The sequence below is a fragment of the Adiantum capillus-veneris genome, chromosome 17 (assembly GCF_014529385.1).
Source record: "Adiantum capillus-veneris isolate H3 chromosome 17, ASM1452938v2, whole genome shotgun sequence".
In the NCBI taxonomy this organism is placed as follows: domain Eukaryota; kingdom Viridiplantae; phylum Streptophyta; class Polypodiopsida; order Polypodiales; family Pteridaceae; genus Adiantum; species Adiantum capillus-veneris.
The window spans coordinates 94,271,446-94,293,003 of NC_140947.1; the positions used below are offsets into that span (position 1 = coordinate 94,271,446).

At 43.3% G+C, this 21,558-nt stretch overlaps 1 protein-coding gene across 2 annotated transcripts in view; it reads right to left on the reverse strand.

Annotated features, from left to right (window-relative positions):
* Nucleotides 1-899: 899 nt before the first annotated feature.
* The window catches only part of LOC147437727 (hyperosmolality-gated Ca2+ permeable channel 1.2-like), a 45,577-nt gene continuing 24,918 nt past the window's right edge, over nucleotides 900-21,558 (reverse strand). For both annotated transcript variants that reach the window (XM_086487220.1, XM_086487221.1), the window contains exons 10-12: nucleotides 2,042-2,366; nucleotides 1,727-1,960; nucleotides 900-1,620 (exon numbers count right to left, since the gene is read on the reverse strand). In XM_086487220.1, coding sequence (XP_086343346.1) covers nucleotides 1,372-1,620; nucleotides 1,727-1,960; nucleotides 2,042-2,366 — 808 coding nt within the window. In that variant the 3' untranslated portion in view covers nucleotides 900-1,371. The remainder of the gene's footprint in view (nucleotides 1,621-1,726; nucleotides 1,961-2,041; nucleotides 2,367-21,558) is intronic.

A 21,558-nucleotide genomic window follows, 5' to 3' on the forward strand; every position in this document is an offset into this window, starting at 1 on the left:
AGGAACAGAAGGAGTCAATGTACCCAAGAAAGAGTCCAAGGAGGATGCAAACTCCTAGAGATCCACAAAAGGAGGCTGACGAGTAGGGCAAGATGGCATGCAACAACAAAAAGCTTTTTGAGGAGTGTCGAGGACGAACATAGATAACTCTAAAAATCGAAACCAATAACAAGACCAAATGTATAAAGCACATTAGTTCGTCTTTTCACATCACCAAGGATACAAAAATCTTGAGAAATTGAAACCAATGAGACAAGAACCATGTTCATTTCAAAAGTTTTTGCACAAAATGCAAGATGTATGAAGTAGACACCGGTAAAAAAAACCACCTCTTGCAAGCGAGCACTTACAAATATGCGATTTGTGATGGTCACAACATTCAATACTTGCTACTATTGTTAAGACTTCTCTTCCTAAATCACTGAATGTCTCCATGTGTACTTTCCCCTATGCATTCTCTTCTTCCTTCACATATTGTCATTTTCTTTCATTGTTCTACTATCGGACCTTGCCGGTCTTCCTTTGACCTTTACAATATGCCTAGACATGTCTCCTGATTGTTTTTAATTAGTGTTTGTATTAGGTGCATGCCATCTCTACACCATCTGTGAGTCATTGAGATGTGGCCTACTCATGGGGGGTATTGCCTCGCATTAAGGTTTCCTAACAAGGTGAAGCCTAACTCAAGCATAGTAAATCAAAATGTAAAGGAAGCCACTGTGGCCCTTTGGTAATAGGACCTGCTCACTAACTAATTAAACAAAGGCACCCGAAAAGGGGAGAAAAAAAAACTCTCCCCCTTGTCCTCTTGACAAAAAAAAATGTGCACGTGTGTGTGTGTGTGTGTGTGTGTGTGTGTGTGTGAGAGAGAGAGAGAGAGAGAGAGAGAGAGATTGAGATTTAACAAAACTAAAAGACTGGTATGATTTGACTAGCATTTTATAGAATACATGGCCCTTGGCAAAACAACCACAGTATGGGTCCCTTGAATGATACATGATAAGCCTAAAAGAATTAGTGAATCTTCCAAATAGATCAACCCACGGTAGGTGTTAGTTACTACCAACAAGAAAGCCTCTCTACTTCATTGATATATTTGTGGTGACCATCTTGATGAGAGAGCTATTGGTACACTTCATCCACTTGAGTGAGACCTTCATTGCAGCCAGACATTATCCACTCAAGATGCATCACTTTTGAAGATTCTCTGATACATCACAGCCTTAACTATCACGGATGTACTGATATATCACAGCCGTATCTGTTGAGAAATGCCTCCTGTAAATTCTAGATGGGACTATCGTCTATCTCTTCACTGTTTTGCGGAACCATGGAGCAGTGGATACAGCAGCTCTTGATAACGATGTCGTCTTAATACGTCACTCTCTCCAACATGATCGGAGTCTCACTAGTCACACTCGCAACCGGTGTGCTCGCACGAGAAACCCGCTTCGTCGGCACTAGAGGAGGCCCCTCTGACCATTTCTCCCCACTTAACCTGCTTTCCTCATCATCCTCTTCTAATTGTAATGCTGGAGGAAGATATGTATCATTTAAGTAGCTCTTCACGTTCAAATTTGGTTCCATTGCTCGTTCTCGGGTATCTTTTGCCATGGCCTCCTGTATGCAACAAAAATGCACCAGTTAATACAAACAAGACCTTTTGTCAGAATGGAGATATGTATCAAAGTAATCTTCGTGCATCAAAGCTAGAAATTAAACAGACCTCTAGTGGATACTTCCTAAAAGCTGGCTCGAATCGTTTCTTGCAATACAAATGGAAAGTGATGGTGAGGATGGGTAAAAGAATCAGCAGAGGAGTACACTTCTTTGCTTGCTTTGTGGCCAATAGCCCAGCTAAAGAGATCTGTTGTATGATCAAGCACGCGACAATGCGACCATGAATGTGAGGCCAAAAGGCACCTGCACTCTCGTATTCTTGAACATATACATTGATAATCTGGCTCAAAAGGTAAACAAAGTTTAGAGCAATCCATCTCAGTTGAAAGAAAGCATCAAAACAGACATATATTTGACAAACCTGGTGTCTATAGACCAAGTATGCAAACGCAAAGAATACAGTCACAAAAGGGACCAATATTGGCGCAATCACAGAATAGACAAGGCCCACTAGAAAATAAAGCTCCAGTTGAGGAAGTGATTCGTTGAGGCCAATGCTACCTGGATCCATGGCCTTATCCCTGTCTTTGTCAGTTTTAACCAGAAAAGTATTCTTCAAGTGGTATATAATCAAAGGCTTAAGTCGAACAACTTCTGCTGCGACCCCAGCCCATCCATCAACCATTATGTACGTGATAAAGAACAAAGCCTTTAAGCCCACTCCCTCACCGATCAATCTTGGATAGCTGTAAACAAAAATAAATACAAATGGGTCTCTCTCGCTCTCTCTCCTCTACAGAAAGTACAAAGAACTGAAAAAACTGAAACTGAAACGAAGGGGGGGGGGGGGGGGGGGGGGGGGGGGGGGGGGGGTGACATAATTGGGTTGGCTGATACAAAAGTAATACAAAGATGGACACAGATCACTAGTGATACAAATGAGATATGAAACATTAATATAACAATTCATTTCATCTCTCTCTCTCTCTCTCTCTCTCTCTCTCTCTCTCTCTCTCTCTCTCTCTCTCTCTCTCTCAGGGCACGCACATGCATGCGTTCCGATCGAATCAATCACGATTGCTGATCTCTCTCCCGCTTGAATAACAGGTCTTGAGTTCAACTCTCCTCATCAGATAGATCATTGGGATAGTTTCCTACAGCGTTAAAACAATCTTCTTCTTCTTCTTCTTCTTCTTCTCTCTCTCTCTCTCTCTCTCTCTCTCTCTCTCTCTCTCTCTCTCTCTCTCTCTATATATATATATATATATATATATATATATATATATATATATATATTTATTTATTTATTTATTTATTTATTTATTTATTTATTTATTTATATTTATATTTATATTTATATTTATAATGTTGGGCTCGTATTACTTTCAAGGAAGAAATAGCTAATTTACAAATTATGGTCATTCCAGCAAGATGTACTCGTGAGCAAGTAGACAATGAAAAGGCCTTTGGTACGATACAATGGAATTAGTGGGATTCCATTGTTGACACAATGTGGACCCCTTGGATTCAATCCTAAATTAGCCAATGTTGTATATTTTTTTATGCTCATAGTACGTGTTTTGACCTTCTTGATGGTGAGCTAACCGACCTTTGGTCACTTGGAAGCTCTATCAGGTAAGGTTGCCCCCTCAATGCCTTATTGTATGCCATTGCCACTCACCCCTTGTTGTTGCATTTGGATCAGTTGACTTCGCTTGATAGTCTTCACGGGTTGCAATTACCCTCTAGAAATGACTTTATTAGGCACGCTTAATGCCTAAGACTCGTTCATACCTTGCAATAACTAGGATGACATGCGAGAGATTATGTAGGCATTGGATACGTCTCAACTTGCGGCAAGCCTTAAGGTCAATTTCCAAAAATCCAAACTCCTGCCTCTTCATGCAGGTAACTGGCATCATCTTTTTTGGCTTGGAGATATACTTGATCCCCATGTGATTGTCAGACACTTGAGGTATCCTATTGGTTGGAAGGTAACCAATACTCAACAAGTGAATTGGGTTATGCAACACCTGAATGTCAAGTTAAAATATTGGAAATTGTCCACATGGCCATTACATGTTAGGCTCCATATCGTCCAGAGCATCATGCTTGCATATGTTCGATTCTACTTGTCGTTGTTGCATTGGCCACATCCTCGCCTCACATCGCTCATGTCTGATATTTTCTCTCATTTGTGACACTAATTTCCGAAAGAAAGGACTCTGTTTGTTATCAATGGAGAAAATTTGGACTCCGTAGCATTTTTGGGGGCTTAATATTTCCGACCTTCGCCGCCACGCCAAGGTTGTATCCGGACGTACGTATGGATCCGTACGATACCATACATCCATACAATACGGTTCTATACCGTATGGATCCGTACTGTACACTTTTTTTATTTTATTTTTTATAAAACAGCCAGGCTTATGTAGCGCTTGTTTTCGCCCTTGTTCTAGGTTATTTGGGCATCTTATTCAAGAGAGTTTTCTCTGCAATAGATACAAGTAGTAGCCCATAGAGCCTTGCACAGAGAGAGTAAGGATCGTATTACATGTTTTTGGCCTTCAAAAAAATTTTGTGCCTAACAACTCAATCCATTCGGTACTACGTACAGGTTGAGCGAATACGTACCGTACCTTACGTACCTTTCCACCTTGCACCACGCTCTCACGAGGAAGACCATGCTATTAACTACTCTTGCGTAGCAATCTCAGCCATGGACAGTCACGATTGCCTCAGTATGCCAGCATGTTACGCTTCCACCTTTGGTCATTGACAGACCTCCCTTAGTGTCACAAAGTGATGACGTGGCATGACCAACTGGAAGAGAAATGGTCGAGTGGACAAGAGAAACTGTACCAATCAACTTAAAGAACTTATGGAGCACCAACCGAGAGGCCTAAAACCCCAAATACCAAAAGCTTGACCTCTGGGAGACATTTTCGTAAAATGCTTGACATGCTGACGTGGCAGATCGTACGGATGCTAACATGACAGGGCCGTACAGAATGTATGCAATTTCCGTTGCAGGTGCCACGTGGCAGGCTGTATGGATTTTCGCAAATTACGTTGGCTACTTTTGAGAATCTCCAGCGCTAGCTTTTGAGAGGAGATGCTTTTGGGAGGAAGTGCTTTTGAACCTGCCTGCTTTTGGGGCTCGCTTTTGGGGCTCTGCTTTTAGGCATCCCTTGTATGAATAAAAGAGCCAACTATTTTTGTACATTGCTATAAGAATGAGGTCTCATCCTAGTGTAGAAGTACACTCGTCGATTTAAAGTGTATGTTCCACGAAATGACAAGAGCCTGCTATGTCAAGGACGGACGTTTACTTTAAGCCAAAAAAAATCCAAGAAAGGATAGAGTCCTCACCTGCATCCATTCAAACAAAACAACTATGTTAGCCTTGAATGCGTTTTACACGTGTCAATGGACTATATCAATTGTTATCCATGTCCATCTTACAACCTTCTCAACTTAAAACATCGTCCAAAGTAATCATGAATTCCAGTTTGCCAAGTAAAAGATTTGTTTTTTTTTCCTTTTAAGTTCATTCTTGTATTGAAAAAAGGCCATCACTCCTTTAAGATACAAGTGATTTCATGTAGTTTTAATAGATACGGTAATCATACAGCCCGATTTATTAAGACCTTAAATAGTTATTTATATACATATCATTTTAATCAGAAGGCCACCACCCCTCCCGATCCAAGTGTCTTACTCCCAATTTCAAACCCAAATTGTTTTGTTCCCTTTATACTAGTCCTTCCATATCGCATTTTTGCACTCTTGGGTTTTATACAAAAGCCAAATGTTGCTATGAACTTTCAAAACGCAACACAACCAATCTAAAAAATTATTAAGACCAGGCATGTGATCAATGTATCAATCCTACCCCCTTCCCCCGATTTTTAAGGAGAAAATTGAAATTAACTTAGTAGCTCTTTAGACAAAACCAAAAAATTCTTTTTACCTCCTATTCAGCAAAACATAGTTATGTGCATTAAAAAATACAGAGAGAAGGGTCCATTGTTTTGCCTAAAAAACAAAGGGTATAACATGCTTTTCTCATAACCCCCTCGACCAGCATCTTTTTTCTCAGACAAAAAGTTATCAAGACAAAAGTACTGCAAAAAAATAGTTTAAAACCCTAGTGATCATTGGTTCAGAACACCTAAAAGCAAAAAAGCCATCAACTGCCAGCTATCGGCCTTTTACCAAGGCACAACAACCATCCTTCGGGAGTTCGAGAGTAAGCCCCAAGTGTTTAACCCCTTAATCAAAAAAAAAAAAAAAATCTAGCCCATTGCTTGGAAAAAACACGTGCAGTATGGTAAAGTTGCCCTATATCGCTTGTGAAACCAGGAAAAAAACCACATAATGCCAACGACACTCTTTTAAACAAAAAAGCTGTATAGCCCAAATTTGTGCATCTTTCATGAACCAAACCGTAGTGTACTGGTAATATTACCAACCATCCAAACGAGCAAGTGCAGATCATATGTTGTCAATCAAAAAACCAAGTTAGTTCCGGTAGGGTACCAACCTGAGAAGCACCCCCATGTTCCACCAACTCCATAGCCACACAGTATGCAGTGGAGCAAAGAAAGCCCCTCAAACACCTCTCTCTCAAAAACACACACTATACGCAAAAGTCAAGGCTAAGTGAGAGGCATAGAGCATCCCTCCCCTCATTTAAATAGTGAAGCACCTCCGATAGATGCACTCAGAAGCACTAGCAAGGAGAATCCATTCCACGTTTGTTCATCAACACGTCAGAATTCTGAGGCTTATGATATAGGCGGCAGTTGCCATGGTAACTTCAATGGGAGAGAGATGGAGCCCTATATCCAATCGGTGCGCATGCATAGCAGAGAGAGCTTCTCGAGACCAAGGCAGAGAGTGGGGCGGACGTGAAGTGTGCACACACGCCAGTAGGTAATAATGTGTCACATAAATAAGTCACGCGCCCTATTTGGGGGAAGAATTTTACTCGTAGATTTTAACAGAGGCGGCTAAATGCCCAGTGAAGGGCCCCATCACATGGGGATTTAGAGGTCAAGCTCTCTAGTGAAGGGATTCATCCCACGGAGATTAAGTGGATGCCCTAAGGGGAGAACTTTAATTTTTGTCAAAAGGGGTCCTTGATTGCTATGCATACAAAGTAATTGCTCATTCTAGAGTCCCTTTTTGGTGGGGAAAAATCCCTGATTCTGTCATGCAGTGAGATTTAGTTTGTAAGCTAATTTGGTCCGGTGTAGAGCTATAGCTATTGTATCTGTACTTACATGTGTGTGTGTGTGTGTGTGTGTGTGTGTGTGTGTGTGTGTGTGTGTGTGTGTGTGTGTGTGTGTGTGTGTGTGTGTGTGTGTGTGTGTGTGTGTGTGTGAGAGAGAGAGAGAGAGAGAGAGAGAGAGAGAGAAGGACTTCATTGAGAATCGCCCGTGCACTTCGCTTTATTACCTGACAGGCTCTTGCAACCCCTTGCGCGACCTCTGTTGCCACCTACACACAATCCTCTACCTACAGGTCTACGTGAAATCAGCAGCCCGTCTTGTGACTGTAGCAGATGAAGAGACACTGCAGATGCCCCCAGTGTTCTGAGCCCTCAACAGTTCTTGTACAGCTTTCACTCCCCTTTCTGTGTGTGTGCGTGTGAGAGGGTGTAAGTGTGTGTGTATGTGCACGTAGGCCTTTGTTCAACGTGCGTTTTGTCTAGGGATGTGTGTGTGCATGGGAGATTTGGGTGTGGTAAAATCTTCTGCAACTCGTCTATCGCGGACTCTGTTCTGCACAACATCTACCTTGTGCAAGCCCTTCACAGCGTGCCGTTGGTTGAAGTTTGATTTTGCCTGCACGCGATCCTTCTATCGTTTTGTGTGTGAGAGAGAGAGAGAGAGAGAGAGAGAGAGGTGTGAATATAAGCTTTCAAGCAGTAGGTTTCTGTACGGCCAACCTGTGTGTGTCTGTCTGTGTCAATAGCAGACAAATATCAAAAACCCCAAAAAAGAGTGTGTGTGTGTGTGTGCGTGTGAGCTTCACATGGATTCGACTGATCACTATATATACAAGCGCCGGAAAGCCATGGAATCTTTGGATATGGATGCTTTAAGCCTTATATGTTTGCATGAGGACTCCAAGGATGCACGTCAAGCCTAGGAAGGAGCCGCTCCCGTCATGGAAGTGCGCATCCCTATATAGGAGCTTATAAATCCTGTTGCACAATATGCACTTAACGCGGTGATTCTTTTTTTCCCGGGTAGAACGCCTACGGCTCAATATGTAGGCCAATGGGTTGATTTCCTACTCAAACGGCAAGCAGTCCGAGGGGTTTACTTTGGTGCGCGAGGGTTCTATGAAGTCTTGTTGGCCGACATGGATGCTCGGGATGCTCTGCTTGAAATGTATCCTCTTTTTTTCAATACGCAGATGACTCATGTACTACCCTCGGCTCTCACCAAGGACTATCAGAGTCTCATTCGTTACAAGTGTCCCGTCTGGGTTAAGGTGGTCGACTTTCCTCGCACTTGGAGTCACTTTCTTCCTTGGTTGGCTGCTCAGCTGGGCAAAGTCATTTGCCCTCCTAAGCTGCACGCAAACACAAACCATTTTTGTATTCTGTGGGACAAAGATATCCCCACACCAACGGGTATTTCGATTGATTCTGGGGATGCAGTGGTTGGAAAGTGTCCATTTAGGCTTAAATGGTGCAAGTTTGCAAATTCTTGTTTCCGCTGTGGCAAATTTGGTCATATGCAGTCCGAATGTTTGGAACCAAATCTACAACCACCTCCTTCAGCCATCCCTACTCCTCAACCTCGCTCACCTCCGAAATCTTCTACTGAGGTTCAAACCAAAGGTGCTTCAACCTCCTCCCCGACAGCTAGGGCAAATAAAGGCAAAGGGAAACGATTACAATTGTCTGCACTTTCTGCTTCTCCAAATATTAAAGACAAAGGAAAAGAACAGGTTTCGACCTCTCAACCTTGGATAGAGCCCAAGAAACCCACTAAAGCTGCTCCAGCTCGTATTCCGGCATCTTCTCGTAATTATGTGCCCCCTTTGTATGTTGCTCAAAAAAAAATCCCTTGTAATGACAACACTTCTTTGGCTCAAGCTTGGGACAAGGTGGTTCGCTCTTACAAGGAAGTTGCTACAGGAGAAGCCTCTTCATCGCACGGTGCCTTTATTTTCAATCATCCGGGTTGAGGTCTTGACCCACCTCTTGAGGTACCTACAGATCGAGAGCATGTGTCGATGGGCACTCATACTTGAGTTTTCTCCCCTTTTTCCCGTTTCCTCGCCTGCTGTATATACCATATAGAATGCTTAGTTCTTTGAATTGCATCTCCTATAATCTGCGTGGGTTATGCGATCACAATAAGTGGCAGCTTACCTGGCACTATGTACATACATGTAAAGCGGACATTGTGGTTCTTCAAGAGCATAACCAGCATCAATTTGCAAGACAGACTTCTTACTTTGCAGGCTATTGGATAGCTTATGCAAGATCAGCTGGCTATTCTGGAGTGCTTATACTTGTTCAACATGAACTCTTCCCGACCTTGGTTTTCAATGACCCGGGCTGGGAGATGGATGGTCATCCAATGTATTGTTAATGGAGAAGTTAAGTTTTCGAATTTGGAGGATTATATGCATACATAGCTTCTGCAGATAGGGCACGGATGTGGAGTGCTATCTCCTCTTATTGTTGGCGTTCCAATGCCTTTCTCTGCCGGGATTTTAATAATGCACCAAACCTTGCGGATAATACTACTGGCCATTCTCACATGCTTCATATGGAACGGCAATCATGGGACCAATTTATGTCGACATGTAATGGGCTTGATTTGTGGCCCTTTTTGCATGCAACTGATGCAGGATTCACTTTTCAGCATAAAGCTCAACTATGTATCGCGCTCAGTTGGATCGTTGGTATCTTTTTCACATGCAACAGTATGATGACTTTGTATGCGAGATGAAGATTGATTATGCTACGTGTCTCTCGGATCACTTTCCCGTATGCTTGAAATGTAACAATGTCAGACTTTGTAGATTATTAATTTATTTACGAGGAAATAATTATCTAATTAGTTGTGTGCACATCAGAATAGATATAGTAGTTATGGGGCCTCAGGTGCACCCAATATTGGGCCAGAGCACCTTAGGGAGACTCTAGCAAAAAATACACTGAAACCCTAGTGATTGGGAGATCGGGTCTTCAGTAAATGGGTAGATAGTTAGATTTCAGGCTCTGAAGAATTACGTTAGTGCAAGCACAGGAATGAGATGGGGTCCTTAGAACACTAACCCCTAAGGCCTAAATTATTTTTACGGCCTTAGGACAAGTCAGTTAAAATGAATTTAAATTGTTTGTGCCGGACCAAATTGCAGGTGTCACAAAGTGATGACGTGGCTTCCCGAAACCCTAATTCTGTTGAAACCCTAACCCTAAAATCAGAAACCTAATTCTGTCCAAAACCCTAATTTTGTTGAAACCCTAACCCTAAATTCAAAAATCCTAATTCTCCCCTAACCCTAACCCTGATTTGCTCACGTGGTGGGCTGACACGTAGCCTGTTGTACGGACACCAACGCGATTTACGGAAAGCTGGGCAGATTTTTGGCATTGCTTTTGCTTTTGCGTGGGCTGTTTTTTATTTCAGCTTTTGGCATTACTTTTCGACGCAATGGGAAAAGAGAGAGAGCCTCTTTGCTTTATTTCATTTAAGCAAGAGAAAGAGAGAGAGAGAGAGAGAGAGAGAGAGAGAGAGAAGAAAAGCCTCTGCTTTATTAAAAGAAAGAGAGAGAAAGAACTTTTGCTTTATTTTTCAAAGCTTTTACTTAAGCTTTTGATTTTCAGCTTTTGGGGGCTCTGCTTTTGGCAACCCTTGTACTCTTTATATAAGTGGGTAGGCCACTCACAACTCAGAGCATCTGGACGCAGAGTGAGTGAGCGCCTGCCCACACTCTTGTACTTTGAACTCAAATATTAATACAAAAAGAAATACCGAAAGGGGTGACAATCTTTGGGGCCAATATCTCTAGGCACGGAACTCTGTCGGGCCAGTGTCGAACAAATTGTGAACTGTGAACTGTTTTGAAGTGGTTATTTGGTGTTGTCATGGTAGATTCTCGACTTGGAGTGTCCAAGTCTGTTACAATGGTATCAGAGCACGGCCGATTTCTCTTCTACGAGAAATCCGATACCTAATTTTATTTTTTTTTCTGCGGCACCTATGGCTTCAGCAAAGATCAGTCGACTCCCTCTGCATCCGGAGATGAAGGAAGGAATCACAACGAAGATTCACGCGAGGATTATGGCCCACCTCGGCCTACTCAGGCAGAGCGTCAAGAGATGGAGGGCCGACAGTTGATCGGGGATGCAACAAAGATGATGCTTAATTTTGCCAAGGACCCAAAAATGGCAAAATATATGAGCAAGACCTCTTTGAAGGAGGTGCATACGCAATGGCAAAAAACCACAACACCACCCCCAAAACCCGCTCTCAAGAAACCTTCTACTCACAAGAAATATACAGAGAAGGAATTAGAAGAGGTTGTTGATGCACGAATTGCTCAACTTTTTGACGCGCAGAACAAAGCGAAAAAGCACGGCAAAAAGTAGAAGAAAGGCACTGACTTCCCAGGTTATTTGGGTCGTCAGACAACTTTTAAAAAGGCAAAGAAACAGAAGAAGCATGTTCAAATCGAAGGAGTACCCAGTTCTTCTTCTTCTCCTTCTGACAGTTCTTCTAGCTCATCTGACTCGAGTGAAGAAGATAGGAAAGGTAAAAAGCGAAGCAAGAAACAACGCTTCAGAAAGGATAAGAAAAAAACAAAGAAGTCTAAATCTCGCCCCGTGAGTGACAGTTCTACAGACGACTCGTCTACAAACAGTTCAGACTCTGATGAGAGTAACTTTTATGCAAAGAAGAAGAATTTTTACAGTGCCAACCAGTACGACTTCCTTGAAGACAAAAGCAAGAAAGTCCGAGAGTTTAAGAAAGGTGGACAGTCAGTTAAATTTGACACATTTTCGGGTTATAGAAATGCTTCGAAGGCTTTGTCTTTTGTACAGCAGTTTGACATTGCTTTCGCGGGAGGACGTTACTCAGAGCACTCTAAGATTCAGAGAGCTGCCTCTTACTTTAACGGGAATGCTCGAACTTGGTCGCCCACGCTTCTATTAAGCAAGACTACGCCAGTTAAAGTTTACTGGTGCATATTGGAGCAACTTTTAAAAAAGACATTAGTTTACTACGAAGATTCTTGTTGTTTATTGCACTTGGGCATAACTTTATAGGGGAAAAAATGAATGTAGCACCTGTACACAGCGAGCAAAGGATTGCACTACAAGATCCATATAGGAGCAAATATCTACTACATGGCGCAGGGAGTGGGTAGAGAGATGAAGCGATGAAGGGATGAGCTTGGTGGAGGGAAAATGTGACCTACCCCACCGATGAGATCATGACACAAAGAGCCGAACAGACTTTGACAAATGAAAGTAGAAAGAGGAAGAGCAACCCAGAAAAGAAAGATGCACGACCCAACCTTACTCCTCATGAGCGAGCTCGCTTCATCAGGGAGGGGAAGTGCTTTGGATGCCGGGAAACTGGACATATCTCCGTGAAGTGCCCTAACAAGGAACCGAATGAACAGGATGAAGAAAGGCCAGAAAGTTCTAAAGAAGCTGAGGGACGTGGCAGAAAAGGCAGATAAAAAGCAGAACTGGTACCACATTGCGTGGGGCCTGAACCGAATGAAATGAATGAAAGTACAAACTTTTAGGGCAAAGGGAAAGATTCAGGGTAGGATCCGTACGTACGTACGGATCTGTACGATACGGTACGTCCGTACCGTACGGTACCGTACCATACGGGTTTTTTTTTTGGGGGGGAGGGGGGGGGGGGGGGGGGGGCGTAGTGCTATGGGTAATATGTGGAAATAAACCCTATTGTGGAAGGAATTTTTGGTTTGCCCTTCTTTAGCCTTATCCCAACACCTAGTTTTGTAGACATTTCGACATAACTTGCATTTATAGAGCACACACGAACGTCATTACGGTGGTGAATATAGCAGGGCAAGCACGATCAGGAACTCGTATGAAAGCTTTGCCTTGGTTTATAGAATAGTGAACTAACATCCTTGGAGTGATACTTATGAATTTTTTATCAAGTATAGACCGTATTGTAGGTTTTTGGAATTAAAAAAAAAAACACCTACGAATTTTACATACCTAACAACTCTATCCATTCGGTACTACGTACAGGTCGTACCGAATACGTATCGTACCTTACGTACCTTACCACCTTGGAAAGATTAGGAAGCTCTTTTGAGAGAGCCAAGGTCACTTCTTGAATTGGAGGCTCGATTTGGAATTGCGCCCGACAGGCTGAGGCCGCAAGCGGAGGTCAAAAGGGATGTTGCCATTACACCGAGCATTGGTAAACTTCATTTGCAATGACAAGGGTATTGAGGTGTTAGGTGCAACGGAATGAATGTTGTATTTTCTCAAGATTAGTGATCTTTATTGCTCAAGGTTCCTTTTAGTTCTTAGGGAAAGAGAGAGCTTTCCATCTTATGGAGAGTGATATGATCACGAACAAAGTGAGTGGATATTGTGCGTGCAAGTGAATGAGACTGAGAGAAGGAGAGAGAAGAGATACGACACCCGAGAGGTTGTAAAACCCTCCTCTGAAGGCCCCACTCTCGTCGGCGAGAGTGGTCTATTCTTTGATTGCACAAAGGTGTACAATGCGTATGCAATGGACTATGCAACTTGGTCTATGCCGATGACGACGGCGACCTAAGGGCTGAAATCTGCAATCTTTTATCTGCCCAATTTCGGGACTGTTTCGGTGGCTGAAAATGACTGTTTTGGCTGCGTTTTCGAGGCCTGAAAATGGCTATCTTCTGCAAGGCTTCAAGGGCTAAATCTGCTACTGTGTCTACTGCTGAAAACGCTGCTGTTCTGATGCATTTATGGCTGAAAAACCAAAATGCTGGTTTTTAGGGTTTGCTGCGTTTTTAGGGTTTGCTTATATAGAAACTTAGCAAAATTGCCCTACCTACTTTTGTAGGAAAGTCACTTAAAAATAATAAGTGAAAATCCCAATAATAGGAAAATAGGCTAAATGCATTGGAAAATTCCCCTAACTGATGTTAATGGATTCTGATGGGAATTCCGATGATCATGATGTGTGCAACCGGAGGATATGCATCTATGCTAAGTGACTGGGCATACACGGTCTACGAATAGACTCACAAAAATGCCAGATCACTGCTAATCTAGACTTGACTAAACCCTGCTGTGGTGTAGCTTGTCCACGGACACATAGGGTTGGGATGTGTCACGTGACATCCCCTCCTTTTCAAGTGAGGTATTGGTACCGAACTGTATGGCGTCGAGGGAGATCGCCAACAGCATCCGGAATCCTGGAAGGGACTCTTCGCCGGCCCACCCTGATGTGTGGGTCGTGCGGTACTTGAACTTCATAAAGGTCTGCAACGCTTGCTTCTTTGGGCCGCGCCGAAAGCGACACAAAGTCTTCTGAATCTCCTTTCTTGCTTCAACTTCGTCTAGAGTCCTCCTCCTTTCGTCTTCAAGAATCTCCATGGCTGAAAATTCCTGAAACAATCTCCAACACAAAACCATGAACATACCCATTCCATGTATAGTGAAGGAAAAAAATCTTGTCTTCTCTAAAGACTGTGTATGCAATGTCGATGAACATAGAGACAGAGTGACAACCCGTTCATCAAACACATGCAAACAATGAGGTCGAATCTTTTCTGTTTGATCAAAATCAATCAACTGTGGCAATTCACATGCTTGGTACTCATACTATCATGTGATCTTTCGGAAACTGTGTCATGTCAAGGAAGAGACATGGAATGTGACTTCTTGACATACAAACTTTTCAGCTTTTCACGAAAAATCCGCATACATTCGTGCGCATCCATGAAAGAAACGTGCTCAACATACAATATGTCATGCCTAGGAAAAGGGATCACATAACGATGCTGACTAAAATACAGGAAACCGTCACGAATGAAACACTCGAACAATGCGTACGTATCAATCATGCGAACACATAATACATATTGTGAGGGTGTTTTCTACCAAGGCTTGAGAGCCAAGATCGCTTCTTCGGGATCTATCGAATCGTCTTGTGGGGGATCTGTGGACCTCGACTCGAAAGCCAAGATCGGATCTTCGTCACGGGGTTCTTCTTGAGTGGGTTCTTTCTGAGGGGGTTCTGTTGACCTAGGCTCGAGAGCCAAGATCGATCCTTCGTGATTGATCGAATCTACAACGAGGTTAGCTTCGCTAGAAAAAGCATCCACTAACACATCCTCTTGGTGAACAATCACATCTTCTTCAAGCAACTCATCATGCTTGTGAGAAATCACATCTTGATCATGCAAATCATTATTATTCAAATAATCATGCTTATCTTTGTCATCCAAATCATCATCATGCTTCACACAATCATGCAAATCCTGTGTATCCTGCTTTGGAGAAGAAGAGACTGAGACAGTCTCCTTTCCATGATTCTGTGCAAAGTACGCATGTACTTGAGAAAAAAGTCGCAAGAACTCTTTGTTTTGTTGGTCGCTCTGTTCTTGTATTGCTGTTCTTTCTGCTTTGTCTTTTGCGTGTCTGCGATCCATTTCTGCTTCTCTTGCTTTGGCTTCCAAGCGTGCTTGCTCGCTCTTACGCGCTATGGCTGCCATTCTTTCTTGGGACTGACGCTCCATGGCTGCCATCTTTTCTTCGTAGTCACGCTCTATTTCTGCTTTTCGTTTGGCATTTCTTGCTTTGTCTGCTAACTTCTTGTCAATCATCCTCTTGTCGAAAGCCTCCATAGAAGTTAGTGCAATCGGTGTCGTAGATGGAGAAGGGTAAGAAAAACCTCCTGGTGGGGAAAATTCTTCTTCGCCTCTCTCATGCTCATCACTTCCAAGCGAAGTATCCATGCCGCTTCGAGTGATGACCATTCTGCAATCGTGGGTTCTTGTGGGTTCTTGGGGTCTTGGGTTCTTAAGTTCATGAGGAACTTGGGTTCTTGAGGGTCTTGGTTCTTGAGGTCCTTAATTCGTGAGAATCTAGGGTTCTTGAGGTTCTTGAGGTCCTTGATTCGTGAGAATCTTGGGTTCTTGAGGTTCTTGAGGTGTTCTTTCGCTTGCAAATCGCGTTGGAGAAGGATCTTCTCTTCACCCGAGTTCTACCCTTTTCTGCGGGCGCACCCCTTGGCGGCCTTGCGCTCACACCAAGGTTGCTTTTTCCCACCTCACGTCGATTGGCCGGCCGCTAAGTGCACGGTCCGCTCTCAATGAGTGAAAAGAGACACAAGGGGAGGCTGGACAAGCCCTTCTTTCTTGGGATTCCTGTCACTCTTCAACAAAACACGATTAGGAATCGCCACGCCCAAGTAAACTTGGGTTCGTGCGATCGCAACAAGCAAAAAAAATTCTTGTGGTTCTTTCCTTGAGTAATGCAGAACACTTCCAAAGCTCTTATACCAATGTTAGGTGTAGCGGAATGAATGTTGTATTTTCTCAAGATTAGTGATCTTTATTGCTCAAGGTTCCTTTTAGTTCTTAGGGAAAGAGAGAGCTTTCCGTCTTATGGAGAGTGATATGATCACGAACAAAGTGAGTGGATATTGTGCGTGCAAGTGAATGAGACTGAGAGAAGGAGAGAGAAGAGATACGACACCCGAGAGGTTGTAAAACCCTCCTCCGAAGGCCCCACTCTCGTCGGCGAGTGTTGTCTATTCTTTGATTGCACAAAGGTGTACAATGCGTATGCAATGGCCTATGCAACTTGGTCTATGCCGATGACGACGGCGACCTAAGGGCTGAAATCTGCAATCTTTTATCTGCCGAATTTCGGGACTGTTTCGGTGGCTGAAAATGACTGTTTTGGCTGCGTTTTCGAGGCCTGAAAATGGCTATCTTCTGCAAGGCTTCAAGGGCTAAATCTGCTACTGTGTCTACTGCTGAAAACGCTGCTGTTCTGATGCATTTATGGCTGAAAAACCAAAACGCTGGTTTTTAGGGTTTGCTGCGTTTTTAGGGTTTGCTTATATAGAAACTTGGCAAAATTGCCCTACCTACTTTTGTAGAAAAGTCACTTAAAAAGAATAAGTGAAAATCCCAATAAATAGGAAAATAGGCTAAATGCACTGGAAAATTCCCCTAACTGATGTTAATGGATTCTGATGGGAATTCCAATGATCATGTTGTGTGCAACCGGAGGATATGCATCTATGCTAAGTGATTGGGCATACACGGTCTACGAATAGACTCACAAAAATGCCAGATCACTGCTAATCTAGACTTGACTTAACCTTGCTGTGGTGTAGCTTGTCCACGGACACATAGGGTTGGGATGTGTCACGTGACATAAGGGCACGAGGAGTTTTACGTATTTGCCTTGGAAGGTTGTGACGTTCTACTCGAAATCCCTTGGTACCACCACAACAACGCCGTGGTTGACTACCGGGCCGAAATGCGACTTTGACAAAAGAAGGGCTCAGAGATTGTACTTGATTAAATTTCAGTTTCTTTACTCACTTTTTTTTGAGAGAGAATTGAACGATGGATGGAGGTCAAATATGTTTTGACCTGAACAAAAGAATGCCAAGATTTTCTCCACACTCATGCCGATTGCTTTTCAGGGGCCTGTCAGACGATTTACCACCTGCTCGTCTTGAAGATCATACCATTGATCTGATTCCTAGAAGCACGCCACCGAACAGGACACCTTACCATGTGAGCCGAGCATAGAATGAAGAGATTATGAACCAAGTGAAAGACCTCTTGGAAAAGGGTCTTGTCCAGTCTAGTACTTCACCATATTGCTCTCCAGTGTTGCTGGTTTTGGAGAAAGACGGATCTTGAAGAATGTGCATCGATTATAGAGTTCTCAACAAAATCACCAACAAGAACAGATTTCTGATTTCTAGAATCAATGATATACTCGACAGATTACAAGGATCCTCGTGTTTTAGCAAAATTGATTTGAAGAGTGGATATCATCAGATCAGAATCGCGCCGGGAGATGTCTACAAGACGGCCTTTCGGACGACTTTTGGGTTATTTAAGTTTTTGGTGATGCCATTTGGCTTAACCAATGCTCCTGCGACTATTAACCGGATGATGGACAAAATTTTTCGAGGGTAAAGGCATTTTTGTTAGCACTTTCTTTGACGATATCATTGTTTTCTCCAATAACGAGACAGAACATAAAGATCATCTGCTTCAGGTCTTTCAGGCATTACAAGATCACAAGTTAGTGATTAATGCAAAGAAAAGTGAATTTTTCCTACCAGAGATACAATTTTTGGGACACATTGTCTCAATAGCAGGAGTGCAAATGGATCCAGCCAAGATAGAGACTATCCATGATTGGCCCAATTTGAAGAATGTCCATGAAGGTAGAAGCTTCTTTGGATTGTGTTCGTACTAAAGGCGGTTCATTTGAAAGTTTGCAGAGGTTGCTTCCCCTTTGCATATCTTGACACTGAAAGGAGTCCCTTTCTCGTGGGGACCCACGGAAGTGACTGCCTTTCAAGAATTGAAACAGAATTTGACTACAGGACCAGTTTTGACTTCGGCAGACTTGTGGAAGTCATTTGAAGTATATTGTGATACTTGTGGTTGAGTGCTTTGCTTTATGCGATCGCTACTCACCCCTTCCTTATTCATGTGTATTTGGATTCCTTGATTTCCACTGGTAGGCTACATGGCCTGACTTCACCTTCTGGACAGCAGTTTGCTGGTCAGGCTTATGCGGATGACTCTTTGTTCATGCCTCGCAATAACTATGATGATGTACAACAAATTATGCATACTCTTCACTTGTTTGGATTGGCAGCAAGTCTCAAAGTTAACTTTTGTAAATCCAAGCTATTGCCTCTAAAAGAGTGTGACTGGCATAAAATATTGTGGCCTGGGGAGATTGTTCCTCCACATGTTCTGGTTTTCCATTTGGGTTATCCGCTGGGTTGGAATGTATCGGCTATGCAGAAACTGGATTGGGTGCTCCAACGTCTGCATTCCAAGTTGAATTATTGGAAACTATCCACGTGGCCACTTCATGTGCGTCTCAGGATTGTCCGATGCATCCTTATGGCTTATGTGCAGTTTTACTTGCCTTTGTTATCCTGGCCTCGGTTGCGCTTGAAGCCCCCTCATGTCCAATATTTTAGAGCATTTTTGAGGGACCTCGTCTAGCAAGAAGGGTCTTCGGCTTCTATCTATGGACAAGCAGTCTTCTCCCAAGCGGCTTGGAGGGTTAAATATTTTGGAGTTGAGACGTCATCTTCTAGCTCGGAAAGCTATGCTGTTGCCAGTTTTGGTGGAGCAGCAGCAACCCTGGCTCTCATGATCACACATTTGTGTACGCACATTGTCACCCCATCTTTTGGTCATTGGAAATCGACTTATTGGGATGTTGTTTTTGAGAAGCTTGAAGGACACATTCCTAGATGTCCCTTTACTTCTCTAATTGTTGATTGGAAGGTTGTCACTTCGCATTTGGCTTGGAATGGTCGACAATCCTCTGTGGGTAACAACTCTCTTCGCTTGAAGAGTCTGCTCTGGATCAGAGCCTTCGCTTCGACTTTGGTTCAACGATCTCCTTGCCAAGCGTATTTTCTTTCCCAAAAAGGAATCTGTCAGGTGCATCTGGCGGTTGATGACTCGAGTTATGTTCTCTCGTTCGCTGATGTATTGTCCCCGCTTTACGTTGGGTTTTCACTATTCTCCTCTCTCGCGGGAGATTCAAAGGATGCTTGCTGCTCACTCACCCATTCCTCCTTTGGATGTGGACTCTTGCTTCTCTGATGGAATCTGGCTACTACTAGATTGGACTGCATCTCAGTTGGTAGTGTCTATGCCATCCTTCACTCTGATGTATGGATTGTGCATCAGGGTAATCAACTGTGGTCGCTTTCCGAATCATCCTTGTGGTGGCAACACACATTGTCTCGCATTTGGCAGATTCATTTGCCTTTGAAGAAACGTGTTTTCTTGTGGCGCTGCTTGGTGGGAGCTCTATCTGTTCGCAGTGTGTTACATGCTTAGCATATTGCGCCTTCCCCCTGCCCCAGATGCCTTGAAGCTGAGGAGACCGTGCCACACTTATTGTGGCGTTGTCGTTACTCCAGAGCCTTCATTCGACATGTATCGATTGCTCTTCGGCTTCATTCGACATGTATCGATTGCTCTTCGGCTGCATTATCCTTCCAGCTCTTTTCACATATGCTTTTGTCTTTTTGGGATGCTACAGTCACTGCAATCTCAATTTGCCGTACTCTTCACCTGGGTCAGATTTTGGACTTTGCGGGCCATCTAGCACCATAGGAACTCCTTAATGTTCCAAGGCACTTCTGTTGACCCCTTTCCCTATTTCAAATTATCTCTTGGTCAAGCACTACATTCTGCCTATGACGCTGGGGACATCACTCTTGATACCTACAGGATTTACTTTGACTGTTTCTAGCCTTCGAAGCCTCGTAGTGCTCCGCTTTCTATATCTTTTTCTTTTCATGGGTTTTCCTCGATTTGAGGTTTCCCACTTGTAAATTAATCAAAGCAAATTTACAAAAAAAGTGTGTGTGTGTGTGTGTGTGTGTGTGTGTGTGTGTGTGTGTGTGTGTGAGAGAGAGAGAGAGAGAGAGAGAGAGAGAGAGAGACAAAATGTTATATTAAACGTCTTCAAAAAGGACACAATGACCTTTATGAACCCTTTTAGTCATAGTTCACCATCTCCTAAACTATAATAACCATCCTAGCCATGATATTGAGGACCATTACTGCCTACAATAGCATCCACAACAAACCTACCCATCAGTATAACGAGATTCAGAGCAACACCGTAGGCAACATCCATCACACTCTCAGTTGAAATGGCCAATCTCCCATCACCCAGCCAAACTTTGACAGGACAAAAGTGGTTTCATCCAAAAAGAGTCCACGCAATAGTGCATATACACTATAGAAAGTATCTCATCCCAAGTAAGCTTGGCTGGCCAGAGGGGGCAAAGAATGCCTACCATCCCTCATGAGAAGGCAAGGTTGTTTGTCCTCTAATCGTGGCATGCCAACCGGCAAGAATAGGGCATCAATTTCTAGCAAACGGGAAGCAACCTCACGTCAAATCCCGTATGGACTGCTAATGAAATCTGCATCTAGCAAAGAGGCCTTAAACAAGCTATGTAGCAATGCTCTTTCTAGATTCTTCCTTCTATTTAGAAAGCATGCTGATTCTCTCTCAACCTGAATTCACTTATTTCCTCTCTCTAAAAGAAGTGAAGTTTTCTCTCTTAATAGCCAAAGATTGTTTTCTCCCTCCTGGTGTCACAAAATGATGACATGTCTGCCCGAGAGCCGAAACCATGACTGCTGCTGAAAACCCTAATTCTGGAAACCCTAACCCTAAAACCTGCCAACCCTAATTTCTGCCAGAAAACCTAACCCTAAAAACTGTCATAAACCCTAACCCTAACCCTAGGGCAGCAGGCTGAACCCCCGGAAAAAGCGCTGACTTGAACATGGCACTGTATGGCCAGGCCCGGAAATTGCGGGGCTGCTTTTGCGGCAGATTTGCCAGCTTTTGGGCGACGGCAGCTGGTGCTTTTTCTCTACGCATTGGAGCTAGAGAGAGGGAGAATACTCTGCTTTATTTTTACAACTCAAGAGAGCTTGAGAGAGAAGAGCTTTTGCTTTTATTTTGTTAGGCTTTTGATCTGAAGCTTTTGGGGCTCTCCTTTTGGCATCCCTTGTAATTTAAAAAAGTGGTGAGGGCTCACACTCTGCAGAGCATCTAGACGCGGAGTCTGAGAGTGAAGCCCGAACCACTCTCTTGTACTTTGAACTGATTAATACAAAAAGAAATACCGAAAGGGGCGCAAGTCTTTG